Source organism: Megalobrama amblycephala, linkage group LG20 (genome assembly GCF_018812025.1).
Source record: "Megalobrama amblycephala isolate DHTTF-2021 linkage group LG20, ASM1881202v1, whole genome shotgun sequence".
Lineage (NCBI taxonomy): Eukaryota > Metazoa > Chordata > Actinopteri > Cypriniformes > Xenocyprididae > Megalobrama > Megalobrama amblycephala.
The window spans coordinates 6,791,164-6,805,660 of NC_063063.1; the positions used below are offsets into that span (position 1 = coordinate 6,791,164).

General features: G+C 37.0%; 1 protein-coding gene across 1 annotated transcript in view; it reads right to left on the minus strand.

Annotated features, from left to right (window-relative positions):
- LOC125255081 (ankyrin-3-like) overlaps positions 1-14,497 on the minus strand; it is a 166,327-nt gene that overhangs the window by 9,852 nt on the left and 141,978 nt on the right. Inside the window, exons 18-24 of the mRNA XM_048170037.1 lie at positions 10,406-10,603; positions 9,728-9,826; positions 8,440-8,538; positions 8,199-8,297; positions 5,514-5,609; positions 5,185-5,257; positions 5,016-5,075 (exon numbers count right to left, since the gene is read on the minus strand). Coding sequence (XP_048025994.1) covers positions 5,016-5,075; positions 5,185-5,257; positions 5,514-5,609; positions 8,199-8,297; positions 8,440-8,538; positions 9,728-9,826; positions 10,406-10,603 — 724 coding nt within the window. The remainder of the gene's footprint in view (positions 1-5,015; positions 5,076-5,184; positions 5,258-5,513; positions 5,610-8,198; positions 8,298-8,439; positions 8,539-9,727; positions 9,827-10,405; positions 10,604-14,497) is intronic.

Sequence of the window (14,497 nt, forward strand, 5' to 3'; positions counted from 1 at the left end):
TTTTGTACCTTTTGTACCTTATTTTGTACCTATAGGTTATTTCACCCATAAAAATAGGTTTGTTGGCATAAATGAATGTATATAGGTTGGTTCAGTGATGTTAAATAATATTTTTGACTAGAATAAAACCAGTTAATTTAGATTTGATCATTGTCAGGTTACTATATATATATATATATATATATATATATATATATATATATATATATATTTTTTTTTTTTTTTTTTTTTTTTTCCCTCCAGTGTACTTAATAGCCAAATTTATTCACAAAACAAAAAAGTTTGAATGTCTGTTTGTTTGGGCTAAATTAAATGCTTAAATTAAACACTTATGCCCAGTATCACAAACAGGGATCAGATTAAGCCAAGATTAAGCCTTAGTTCAATTAGGGCATTTAGGTAGCTTTTATAAACGTGCCTTAAAAAAAAAAAGGGGGAAAAAAAAAAACCATTACTGGTGTGCATCTGGAGACAAAACAATGACATATTGCATGTCATTGCATGTCAGTGCAAGCTGCTTTCAGTTAAAACAAGCACAAACATGCATTTTAGTCTAGGACTAGCTTAATGCCTTGTCAGTGAAACCGGGGGTGAGAGCTACAGATTTAGTAGACAAACACTAATCTGAATGTATGATCAGATTTGAATCAGATTTATTTCCACTTATATATAAATAAATGGCCCAGAAAAAAAGGCAATTTTTTTTTTGCTGTCATGTAATTTGTTTACATCAAAAATCGTAATTGGGCCACATTGAACTACGTTATGAATGCAGGCTATGAGAGAGATTGTGGGGACACAGCATTCCAACATGAACACCCCTCACCTCCCCCCTCCACTGCTAATCACCCTGGCAACCACCTCCCCCTAAAATCAGCCCCACGGAACTGCAACTTTCACTCTCTTTCATGCGCACACACTCACACACACTGATATTTACACAATTTAATTGTGAAATGTCCTAAAGAGAACCCAAGTGCTGCCTCTTACACAACAAAACTGCACCCTAAACACTACCACAAGTTAACAGGTCAGTTAAAACATTTTTAACAAGTGGTGACTGAACATAACACCCACTTTTTCCTAGTTATCCAAATGAGGATATAACATGTATAATTTTTTTACATAAAGCTAATTATATATATTACAGGCTCAAACTAACAACTAACACAAAGTTTTTATAAGTACTTTAAACTCCCACACACATATCATTTCTCACACTTCAGCTTCCCTTCCATCTTTAAAACTATCATATTGTGTGGCTTTGAACAGCGTGATCAAATCAGAAATAGCAGCTCATGAAAAACAAGATCTCTTACAATGAACAGAAAAATCCATCCTTCATCTTCACACCAGCTTTAAAAATATTTACAGGTCCTCTTTGTCCTTTTTCACTACCAGAAGCCACACTTCCTCAATCCGGTAAACTCCACACAGCACGATTATTTCCACATGTTCACTACGGCCCTGTCCAGAGTGTCTGAAACGATCCAGTTGCTTCTTTCTGTGTGTGCGTTCACACACACACGCATACGTACGCACACACACCCCTCTGTCGCAGCCTGACAGGACGTTCAAACGGTGCGAGGCTGTCGCAAGCCTGATCAGTGTGAGGTCATCACGGGAGCGAGGTAACACTTGAGGCAGTTTCAGAGCGAGTGTGGCAATCGGATCTCGGCATTCCTCATGCCTCAGGAGCTCCCAGCTGGGGTGGGACACAATAGACATGGAAGGGGGCGTATTTCTATGGTAATTTGTGCTGGTGCGGAGGTGCTCCCTGTAATCAGACCCTGTACAACAGAGGGACAACAAAAGAGCCCTTCTACAGGCAGCAGAACAAATAGTAAAAAAGGAGGGAGACCAACAAAAAAGACCGCCTGCCACCTGACCACACTCTCCTACTAACAGCGTTCTTGAGCTGTCAGAGTTCCAACTCCAGGAACTCAAAATCCTGTTCCAGATGGGAATCAGGGAACACATTGCGACACCTGTTTATAATCCCAACCAAGTAAACATGTTAATCCAGAATACAATTTAGAGATTCAGCACTGAATGACCATTTTCAACTCATTTGGTCTAGTTTTAACTCATTTTATCTTATTTCATAGTGTCATTTTATACCCTTGCAGATTGCAAGCAAAAACCAACAAGCACAATCAGGGTAGTCTGATTCACGAACCAATGATTCTTTTAATGAATCAGTCAAAAAGACTCAAAAGTGAATTGGTAATTGAACCGTTAAAGCTGGCATGAAGGGAAGTTGCAGCCAACTTTTCTTCCCTATTGTGGCATATATCCAAGTTAAACGGCTTCTCGAATGAGAAAAATGTAGGGAGGGACTTGATTTTGTCCATCTGGAATTGATTGCATCGTTGTCATTTGCTAATTGCTGTGAGTGTCAGGTTGCTGGAGGGGAGAGGTTATTGTCCTGTATTCGAACCAGTAAACACGTCATCAGAGAAGAGATGACATTGTGAGGGAAGGTTATTTTGCTTAAAGATTATGAGGACAAATCGATTACAAATATATTGATGTGCAATCATTTTTAATAAACACCGGAATATTCCATGTATTGTCAATTTTGATGGTGACTTTAAGGGTACGTTTACACAACAATGATGTACTAAAAATGGAAAAGGTTTTTTTTTTTTTTTTTTTGCATTTTTGAGTACAGACGACAATGTTGTCAAAATGATACCCGTTCACAAGGATCCGCGAAAAACGTGCACTTTAAATCCCGTCTTCAAAAGTTTGCGTTTTCAGGCCCCCAAAACGCTGCTGTAGTGTAAATGAACAACCAAACCGCATAAAAAGTTTTCCGTTTTTAGTTGAAAACGGTGTCGTGTAAACTGCCGCTAAGAGAACAGAGTTATTAAGGAACCAAAATTGTTTAATTGTTTAATTTCTAAGTATTCCCATTCCTATCTGCAGTTGATCCATTGAGAATTGATTGGATCATTGATTGGGCCATTCCATACCAGAATGTAGCCAGACCTAAATGTGTATTTTTTAAAACAATGCGACCAAGAAAATGTGTATTAAGAAAGTGAATAGGGTCAATTTTGGTTTTATGCTGACATGGAAAAAAGCATGTGCTAATAAAGTAAATAAGTAATCGGATTACTTTTTTCAAGTAACTAGTAAATTGACATTACTTTTTTCAATTCACAACAAAATATCTAAGTTACTTTTTCAAATAATTAACACAAGTTATTTTTTTACACTTATTGACGGACAGCTTTCTCGTCCCTGTGTTAAGAGAAATAAAGTGCAGAGGTGTTGTGTGCTCTGTGTGAACATGACGGTTATTGTAGTTCTAGACTAATTGTGAACATACATATACTCATATCACTTGCACAAAAACATTCAGTATTCCTCAAAATGAATAAAAATCTACTTTATGTATTTAATCTCACTTTATTAACCAATGTCTTTGCTGCTGACCTTTCAATGATCTAATTCAACCATACTAATAAGCAAAAATTACTTAGATTTAGAAATAAGAGTGTTGAACTTCCTTCTCCTGTATCCTATTCTTCTTTCATCCGCAATGGCAGCACAGCTGAAAGGCTTGTTTGAGCTCTACTGTACAGGAATGAATATGCATTTCCATCAGCCTGAGGCTTATTCATTATCACTTTTGGTGTGAAAGGGCCTTTACATTTGCCAAAAATAGAACTTTTTTTATTGTTATTAAAAAAATAAACAAGCAAGCCCAGCCCAGGTGAGAAAAAGTAACACAAAAGTAATGTAATGCATTACTTTTCATAAAAAGTAACTAAGTAACACAATTAGTTACTTTTTTAGAGAGTAATGCAATATTGTAATGCATTACTTTTAAAAGTAACTTTCCCCAACACAGTCTAAATGTAGGCATTGGCTTTAAATATAAGTTATTTGTGAGGTTTGCTGGGATCTGAGTTATTAGTACTGCACCTCACGACCGGATAAACAAAACTGAGCTCTTTCACTCTGCCAAAGAGAGCGCGAGAGAATCAGATGGAAAAAGCGAGCAGCGTCAGCAGTGGCAAATGGTTTTATGCCAAACAGACGTTTGCATTCAGCTGCCAACTGGTGATGTGAGCAGAATTGATTCATTCATTTTAGATATTGTAAACGCGGCATTTTCATACAGGAACCGATTGTCAGAATGTTGAGAGTATATTCATATGACGTGTTTATTTAGGGCACAGAGGTGTAAGACGTAAATAAGAGGCCATGCGAGTTATGTCAGTTATGCCCTGGGAGTATGCAGGAATATCAGTTTACAGAAACTAAAAACCATGTTTCAGTCTCTACAGCGTACGCACACACACGTTTAGTGAGGGCTGTATTCTTGTTACGCATATGCAAAAACTATATTCACCACATGTCAGAACTGTCAAAGGGACAGCATGATATCAGAATATCAGAGACTGGATATTCAACAAAAATTTTACTTGTACTTTTACTTTGCTCCTCAAAGTCTGTTTCAAAAAGGGAGTATATATATTTTCAATCAAGGATAAAAATGCATTCAGAACCATCATGCTACAGTATCAAATAAATGGATACAAAAAAAATTGTCATTCATAGCACTGACTGGCAAACTATTCAATCCTTTTAGCTTACACTGAAGCTCTGTAGGTTTTGACTGCAAAACAGAAAAGGACCGAGCCAAACAAACGTCTGTCTAATTATCCAACAGCCAAGACTTCGGATGAAAAAAAATTCTGCCCATAGAGGCCGATATTTCAAAGAGAGTATGTGTGAAATTGTAATTATATGTACAGATGTTATTAGAATAGCAAAACCAAGACTTAATATATGCAAGCCAATGGAGATTTGCATATTGAAGAATTTCATATTCATAAAGAGTAGCCTAGCAACTATTACAAAGCCATATTCAACAGCCATGGAGTGAAAAGAGTCTATAACACAAAAAAGACTGAATAAGAAGATCTGGTTAGTTGGAAAATGTGAAAAAAAGAAAAAGGCAGGTGCTATAAGAACAAACCACACAAAAGAAGAGATACCTTCATCAACATCTGAAATATAGTCCTCATTGAGCATTTCTGGGACATTGGCTCTACGGACTGTGTAATTTAAATAAAAAATGTTAGAAATAATATGTAAATGAACAAAAATAAACTTTACATGAAAATAGAACAGTATCATATGAAAACTCAAATAGTTCCTTTTTACCTTCATCATCTGACATATCCAAAACTTCGTTCATTGTTTCTGGAACATTCATTTTATGTTTCTCTGTCACAGTCTGTAATCAAAGAAGAAAAAAAAAACAAACATAAAAAGATGCAATTGTGGATGTTTTTTGCTCTGTGTCAAACATAATGCATGTATTTTATTATTTGTATGTATGTATCATTGTTTTTTGTCTGTGACAATGATCACAACAGTGATCCACCAGTGGAAAACCATTGTACTAAAGCACAGTAACACATGGTGTACAGTATCCAGCAGAATAGCTGTATTTATATATTTAGAATATGTTATGACACAAAGTCTCTCACCACAGTAGTGTGCGTCTCCTCTGTCACGACTTTGAGCGTGTCGACCACAGAGATGTAACCCAGCCGCCTGGCAATAGCTAAGGCAGTGTTTCCATTCTGTAGGTTCAAGAAAAAGAACATTCACTGAAATAATAATAAAAATAAAAAAGTAAAAGTAAAGGCTTTAAAAAGTATAAAATTATATTAATTAATTAATTCTATTGGAATTTTGGCAAATGCACATCATTATATATTTCTGTTGTACTGTGATGCCTATAGTGGATGTTGTAGAATATTAAAGGGTTAGTTCACCTAAAAATGAAATTTCTGTCATTAATTACCCTCATGTCGTTCCACACCCGTAAGACCTTTGTTCATCTTCGGAACACAAATTAAGATATTTTTTGATAAAATCTGATGGCTCGTGAGGCCTCTATTTAGAGCAAGTTCATTTAGACTTTCAAACGCCCAGAAATACGGTGGCCCAAGTAGTGCACGACACAATGAAATTAAAAAAGCAAATTTAAGTTCACAACACAACGAAATAAAGCCACAACACAACGAAATAAAGCCACAACGCAACGGAAATGCTCCCGACCACTTGGGTAATATATAGTTTGGTAATATTACTATTCCTTGCCACTGTTCTATAAAGTCGACAGTTTTACAAAGATATCAATACCATGATTAGTTTTAAGTATGTAAGCATTGTATATCGACATGAAATATTAATTAAAAATCAACTACGTTCACAATAGCTTCATATTTATACTTATATTTATACTGAATGATTTGACGCGATACCACGGCGCATGATGAAGGGAACATCCACCAATTCCACCAAGTGGTTAAAACGTATAATTTGTATTCATTAAAATTACTTTTAACATTTAAAAACAGACATGTTCAAATTCCAAAGGTTGTTAGTTCCTGTTGGTAAGACTGACAAGCTTTGAAATTTGAATATATCTGTATTTAAATGATAATAGTAATTTTAATGAATACAAATTATGCGTTTTAACCACTTGGTGGGATTGGCAGACGTTCCCTTCATCATGTGCTGTGGTAGCGCGTCAAATCTTTCACAGGTATAAATTTGAAGCTATTTTGCACGTAGGTGATTTTGAATTAATATTTCATGTCGATATACGGTGGTTACATACTGTTTAAACTAATCGTGGTATTGATATTACTGCCGACTCTATAGAACAGTGGCAAGGAAAACTAACTTTACCGAGCTCTGAGAGCCCCCTAGTGGTCGGGAGCATTTCTGTTGTGTTGTGGCTCGATTTCATTGTGTTGTGGCTTTCTTCTGTAGTGTGGTGGCTCGATTTCGTTGTGTTGTGGCTTTATTCCGTTGTGTTGTGGCTTTATTCCGTTGTGTTGTGGCTCGATTTCGTTGTGTTGTGGCTTTATTCCGTTGTGTTGTGGCTTTATTCTGTTGTGTTGTGGCTCGATTCCGTTGTGTTGTGGCTTTATTCCGTTGTGTTGTGGCTTTATTCCGTTGTGTTGTGGCTCGATTTCGTTGTGTTGTGGCTTTATTCCGTTGTGTTGTGGCTTTATTCTGTTGTGTTGTGGCTCGATTTCGTTGTGTTGTGGCTCGATTTCGTTGTGTTGTGGCTTTATTCCGTTGTGTTGTGGCTTTATTCTGTTGTGTTGTGGCTCGATTTCGTTGTGTTGTGGCTTTATTCCGTTGTGTTGTGGCTCGATTTCGTTGTGTTGTGGCTTTATTCCTGTTGGCTTTATTCCTTTGTGTTGTGGCTCGATTTCGTTGTGTTGTGGCTTTATTCCGTTGTGTTGTGGCTCGATTTCGTTGTCTTGTGAACTTATGTTCGCTTTTTTAATTTCGTTGTGTTGTGCACTACTGGGCCACCGTACAGAAAGTTACTAAAGACATATTTAAAACAGTTCATGTGACTACAGAATCAAACAATCTCTGCCAAAGTCACATGATTTCAGTAAACAAGGCGTTTCGTAAAGATTCGTAAAGCTTCGAAGCTTCATGAAGCAGTGTTTTGAAATTCGCCCATCACTAGATATTGTTGAATAAAGTCGTTATTTTGTTTTTTTGGTGCACAAAAAGTATTCTAGTCACTTCATAACATTAAGGTTGAACCACTGCAGTCACATGAACTGTTTTAAATATGTCTTTAGTACCTTTCCGGGCATTTGAAAGTCTAAGTTAAGCATGCTGGCAATGCAGGCCTCACTGAATCATTGGATTTTATCAAAAATATCTTAATTTGTGTTCCGAAGATGAACAAAGGTCTTACAGGTGTGGAACAACATGAGAGTGAATAATTAATGACAGAATTTTCATTTTTGGGTGAAACTAACCATTAAATTCAAGGTACTACATAGACCTATTTATATAATTACTATTTCAATATAATGTATAACATCATATATTCTAAAATAAATAAAATTTAAATTTAATCATGGTGTCATGTAACAGATACTGTAAAAAAAAAAAATTCTGGGAGAAAAAGGCTAAATCAATGCAGAGATCAATGTAGAAAATAAATTTGAATTTTAATTTTAAGTCTTAAAATTAGATTTTTCCACAAATTTCACAGTGTAACCAGGCAAAAATCACTCAGTCTGATTGCTTAGAAAAGTAACAGCAAACTTCTCCTTAAACTGATTTGAGGCATCTTGATTTGAAGAGGAGCAGGAATTCAGCCGTCGTGCTGTTGTGACACTCACCACTGTCAGCTCATTAGGAGAGGCTCCGTGCTGCAGCAGAAGGTTAATGATGTGTGTGTGACCCTGCTGGGCAGCCTGATGAAGAGGTGTGTATCCATTCTGAACAATAGGGGATTTGAGAAGATTAAAACTTTATTTTGGACCACCAGTAATCAGAAAAGCGTTCTGTTACAAGCGACGGTTAAAGAAATGCAGTTACTCAGCCTCACGCACTGCTTTCTGTGAACATTATTTCAATAACCTTAGTTTTGGCGTTGACTTTAGCCTGGTTCTTCAGGAGGAAGTGCACCATCTTCACATTTCCATAGTGACAGGCGACATGCAGGGGTGTATATCCCATCTGAACCAGAGCACAGAGACACACATTACTCGAGACTTCTGTTTCCAGGCAAGCAAATGAATTATTCACACATTAAAAAGGCCATTATATATTTAAAGAATGCTCTTACCTGTCTAAAAACACAGTCACACTTAGTCTTATAAAAAATAATCACCCTTAATATTAAGATTTATTCATCTTATAGTTTTTGCAACTTTATGACCACATAAGAGTTCACAGAAGTATCCAGTTCATTCCTATGGGATGTTCTATAAAGCTTGTCTAAATCAGCAACAGTAACTAGGAGGGCGGAGCTTAGCAAAAGTGTCAGATCACCACTATAATTAATGTCTTGCTAAATGCCACACACAAGTAATAATACACTTGTTCTTTATCATTACTGTCTCATTCCCTGTGCTCAGAGAGGGAGTGTTTTCTGTGGGTCATTGTGCTGTTGAGTATCGATCTGTGTGCTGCTGTCTGTCTCAACATCTGAGAGCCGCACTGAACGACCTTGAGCCGGGGCCGTTCGATGTTTATACATGAGTGACCAATGAGGGACTGGTCAGGCATAGTGTGCAGATGTATGTGTCACATATCTATCTACCTATGTGTCTGTCTGTTTATCTATCTGATGTTTTTAAAAAGTTTTTTTTTTATGTTTTTAAAAGAAGTCTCTAATGCTCACCAAAACTGCATTTATTTGATCACAAATACAATAAAAACAGTAATATTATGAAATATTATTACAATTTATTACAAGTTTTTTTTTAAATAAAGTTTTCCATTTTAATATCTTTTAAAATATAATTTATTCCTGTGATGGCAGAGCTGAATTTGTCAGCATCCTTGTTGACTTAAAGTATTAATTTCTTAAAAGGAAATGTATGGGCCCCAAACATTTGAACAGTGTGTGTGTGTGTGTGGTTCAGGTATTCCTTACATTGTGGGGACATAATGTACCAGACATTTTTGATCTTACAGGGAAATTTTTGGTCCCCATGAGGAAAACAGCTTATGAATCACACTAAATTGTGTTTTTTAAAAATGTAAAAATGCAGAATGTTTTCTGTGGGGGTTGTGTTTAGGGGTAGGGTTAGGGGATAGAATATACAGTTTGTATTGTACAAATACCATTGTCTCGATGGAAAGTCCCCATAAAACATGGAAACCCAGCATGCATGTTTGTGTGTATATGTGTGTCCAATACCTTAGTCTCTGGGTCCACTGTGGCACCATGATTAACCAGCACTTCTGAAACACTGACTTTGTCCTCTTGAGCCGCCAGGTGAAGAGGAGTCAGTCCACTCTGACAAAAATATTAATTAACCAATTTAGTGACATAACTGCACAGATATCCCATGCAGAAATTAATCATCCATCAGTTTAGGTCAGGGGTTCCCAATTCCAGTCCTTGTGCCTCCCTCACTCTGCACATTTTGTTTTTCTCTCTTATCTGACATGCTCAGTTAACGGGTGGGTTCCATTCGACCATATGTGTGCTGCTTTATATTATATTTATTTATACAAGTATATTATGGCATCAAACCTTAAGCACCTATAATATGCGCAAATATGAGTTTTGTCTGGACTGGAATTTGAAACCCCTGGTTTAGGTAATACTGACTGAGCTGATCAAAGTAAATAGGGTCAATTTCGATTTGATGTTGACTTTATTAGTACAATGTAAATAAATATGCTACAACTTTCAAGAGCATGTTGAATTCAAAATCAAAGTTTTTTAAGGTCACGTGGAGTGAGTCTTCATCATTTGCTGTTATAAACTTTACTCACCCAAAAGAAAATTGAAAGATAAATTTTAAATAAATTTTATGACGCTATTCCTCTTTGTGGAATAGCGTCATAAAGTAACTGAGCTCATTTTCACCTTGTTTCCCAGATTGACGGCAGCTTCACGGGCGAGCAGGAGCGTGACCATGTCAATGTTGCCCTCCTGGGCTGCCAGGTGGAGAGGACTGATGCCCTGGCGCGTTGTGGCATTGGTATCAGCTCCATACTCGAGCAGCGTGGTCGCTATCTCCATCTGGTTCTTCTTGGCAGCTATGTGCAGTGGAGTATAGCCATTCTGGGAGGGAAAGCAAGTGAAGGAGATCATAATAAAAACATTTCTTTGGGCATCCAGACAAAAACCTAAATAACAATGATGACACGCAGGAGATTGTCCTGGATCACTATTTACTCTCAGAATACCCCTTGAACTTTTTAACTGTGTGAACAGTATGGAGGAGGATTGGTATTAAGCCCTGAAAGTAGAGTAAAGAATGCCGTAATTCTGTCTGAAATCAGAGACTCTACTAACCGCAGTTAAAGCCATACTCTATATTTCTCAACATTGTTTCTTCAATGACTGCTATTAAATTTGGAAAATCAAGCTCTTATAGGGGAGCGTTCAGTCTGTCAGTCCAAATCCGATTTTTGTGCACATCACATTGAAATCAGACCAGATTTAGCAAGTGTGAACGGCAAATAAATCACATGAAATGCGATTTTTACATATCCATTTTAAACTACATTCATATTTGGTTTGAAATCCATTTCTGGAAATCCGTCTCAGTCAGACTGCTCTGATCGGATTTTACGTGGTTTATGTGACTTTCTCACGCCACATAAAATGTAAACGTCAGACGTTGTTTTGGGAAACATGCTGAAAGTCGCTTCAGAAACAAGTTTAAGGACACAATCTAAAGGAGATGTTTTGAGACTGGCGGAGATGACAGCACGAAATAAAGCCGCTCATACCAGCCTCCCACGTTTCTGCCGCTTCCTCATAAAACGCAGTAGTCCAGCACGGCTGCTACATATTGTCATGTCGTAAATAAGACAACATCTATATTGCAAACCCCTCCATGTTGCGGTTGTTGTTGTTGTTTTTGGCTTATGCCTACTAACGTGACGTCATTGCCATAGAAACCAATGCAGATATTCCAGAAAACGAAAGAGTGGCATGGGACACACAAATCGGATCTGAACAGTTGTGATACACAATGTGGACCGTCAATAATTTTATATCAGATTCCAATTGGATAGACAAATAATAGAATGTAGACTGACATTATGAACGTAGTATTTGATAACCAGCTATTTTTCCACAGAAAACCAATGCTTTCTGAGAATTGTCTACTCTTGCTTACAGCAAAACTAACCATTGTTTAAATCCCTCAACTTTCTCTTTGCGTGCCCGAGCATCAGACTTTTCAATTGCGATGTTGATTCATATTTTCTTTAATACTTTATGAAAATCACTTTGTCTCACTTTGAACAAAACTGGCCAATATGTAAATCTCTTAATATTACAAAACCCACCAATTTTTAAATCTTTGAATTGCCTTTGAATGTGTGCCAGAGTCCCTGCGGCAATATTAAAAATACCGTATGTAATATTAAATTAAGCAACATCTATTCACAACTCGGATTCTAAGATTAATTTGCATCGTCGCTTAAATATATTAATGGAAATCATTATGAGGCATTTTTCTATATTTAAAAATGAAAATAAAAATATGTTAGTACAGTATAACTTAAAAATAGCTATAAAAGTACTGTGGAAAACATTTTCAATGATTTTTACTGTATTTTACTGTATTTTAATTTTTTGCTTGTCCAGCCGTAAACAGCACTAAGCCACATGCTGCCAAACCACTATAACCACACTATAACCATAGATTTATGACATTTCCAAAACAGGAACATGTTGACAGCAGTGCTTTGCTTTTAACCTCACAGATTAAGAGTGGAACGATGGCTGAAAGGTAAAGAAAAGCTAGTCGGACTGAGCACAAGAAAAAAGTTCTTGTTTCTTAACAGCTAGCGAATGCTGAGGTGTCAGCCAATGAGGTCAATGGAGAGCGGTTCCATCCAAACCGAGAGTCAGTTAGTGTTCTCCACATGCCAGGTCTGGCTGCTGTTCATTGTGAAGGAACAAAGGCAGTATCTGGGTCACTGTATTTGTTTAGGGTTTACACTGAGCCGTTTCAGGGTGGACAAAACAACACCAACAGTTTAAAAGCGTGAACACATCTCTCTATTCAAGTTCAAACAAAAAAAGACTATGAGAGAACTGATTCATTACACTTCCAGATCTCTATGTTCTATTCCAAAAGCGGCATATGTAGACAATATGCTATGACATCATGAGCTGATTCCCGACATGTTTGCTGTAAAAAAAAAAAAAAAATTCTGATGAAGCTGAATCACATAGACAAATCCAAGATTGTGGGCTAAGTTAGAGTCGTATAATTCATTCAATATTGAAAAATTTTGCTTCAAATATGACAGTTTACCCAATACCACAACCACGTGACACGTCATTAGCTTAGCAACATGCTAACATCAGTCCCTATAGAGTGCAACAGTGCCCACCCACTTTTTCAGCGGTGTTTGTTCCAGAATTTTTTTTCCATTCAATTCTCCCATAGGGATTTTAAAAAAGTCTTCATTAAAGCATTATAAGCCATGAACCAAGCTAGATTATTTTAAAAGCGTAGGAAGACAGAGCAAATTACGTCATTTGCAGTGCGTCATGGGAGTGAGCAGAGCAAAAGAGCTCTTTTGGCACATTTTATGTGCATTACATTATGGGTAATGTAGTTTTTCACCACAAATTTGGCTGTTATACACATTTAAAATGTGGGTTGATAGCTTCAACAGAAGAAAATACCATCCATTAACAACCTCACATTAGAGCTGTCTATAAGTTACCGTTAGAAATCAATTTCTCTATGGAGAATTCCTCTAAAATGAATGGAGTTTATATTTCCAGAACCCAACTGTTGCAGTACATTGTCTCCTGTGCAGCATGATATTTTGAGTGACAAGGAGTTGTTGCCTATGTTGATAGTCCAAATAATTTACTTATGAGGTTTCATCTTGGTTAGGATGCTTCCTTATAAGGCCTAGTTGCCTATGTAGGCAGTAGAGAGCAAGGCAGCTAGTTTTTAGAACAGAGCCTACATTTTTAAACATGAATTCAGCCATCGTTTTGCCATCAATTGTATTTTCGAGGCAACCAGCTGGAACTTGATAAAGAGCATTTAATGATGTTTTGAGTTTCCTGTAATTCCCTGCAATGATCTCAGAAGTGACTAGAAGATCAGAGAGAAATCATATGACAAACCGAGGAGTTCGAGCAGAAACAGGACTGCTAATTATTAAAAGGCATAATTCACAATCATTAAAGGCATAATTCAAGTTCTGTCATTATTCATCGATCTTTATGACTTCAAGCCATCATGACTTTCTTTCTTCTGTGGAACACAAAAGGAGATATTTTGAAGAATGTTCACTCTGCTCTTTTCCACACAATGAAATCATTTGGTGACCAATGACTTTCAACCTCCACAAAGAACACAAAATGTTGTGTTCTGCTGTAGAAATAAAGGCCCCATTTACACTGCACGGTTCAAGTGACCCAATTCCGATTTTTTTCCTCCCATGTGGCACAGATCGGATATGAGTCACGACTGTGTAAGCAGGAAAAAAGCGCATGGATTCCGATTTTCACAGATCGGTTTCAGGCCTCATTCATATGTGGTTATAAATCAGATATGAATCGGACACGGGCGTTTGCGCCTGCAGTGTAAGAGGACAGATCGGATATTCCCCTGTAAATGCAACTCCTGCGTCATTGAAAAGTGTGGGTTTTTTTTTTTAGATTTCGCGGTACAGACATACCTATAACAAAAGGAGCATCTCTAGTTGACTGGTAGATTATTAATTTCATTTGTTTGTGTTAAATAAAAGGCGATCTGACGTTGAAATGTTGCTCTTGAAATAAATCACACTGAGTGCTCGTTGCCGCGGTTGTCAGTGACGACGGCTCGTGCACAGACACGCGCTTCAGTCCCGTTGTGGAGACTAACTATTCGTTCCATTGAAACCACAAAATAAAAAGCACACAAACTTGCAATATGATATTACAATCACTGATGAACGCATTGGTTTTAATGACAAAAAAACTAGT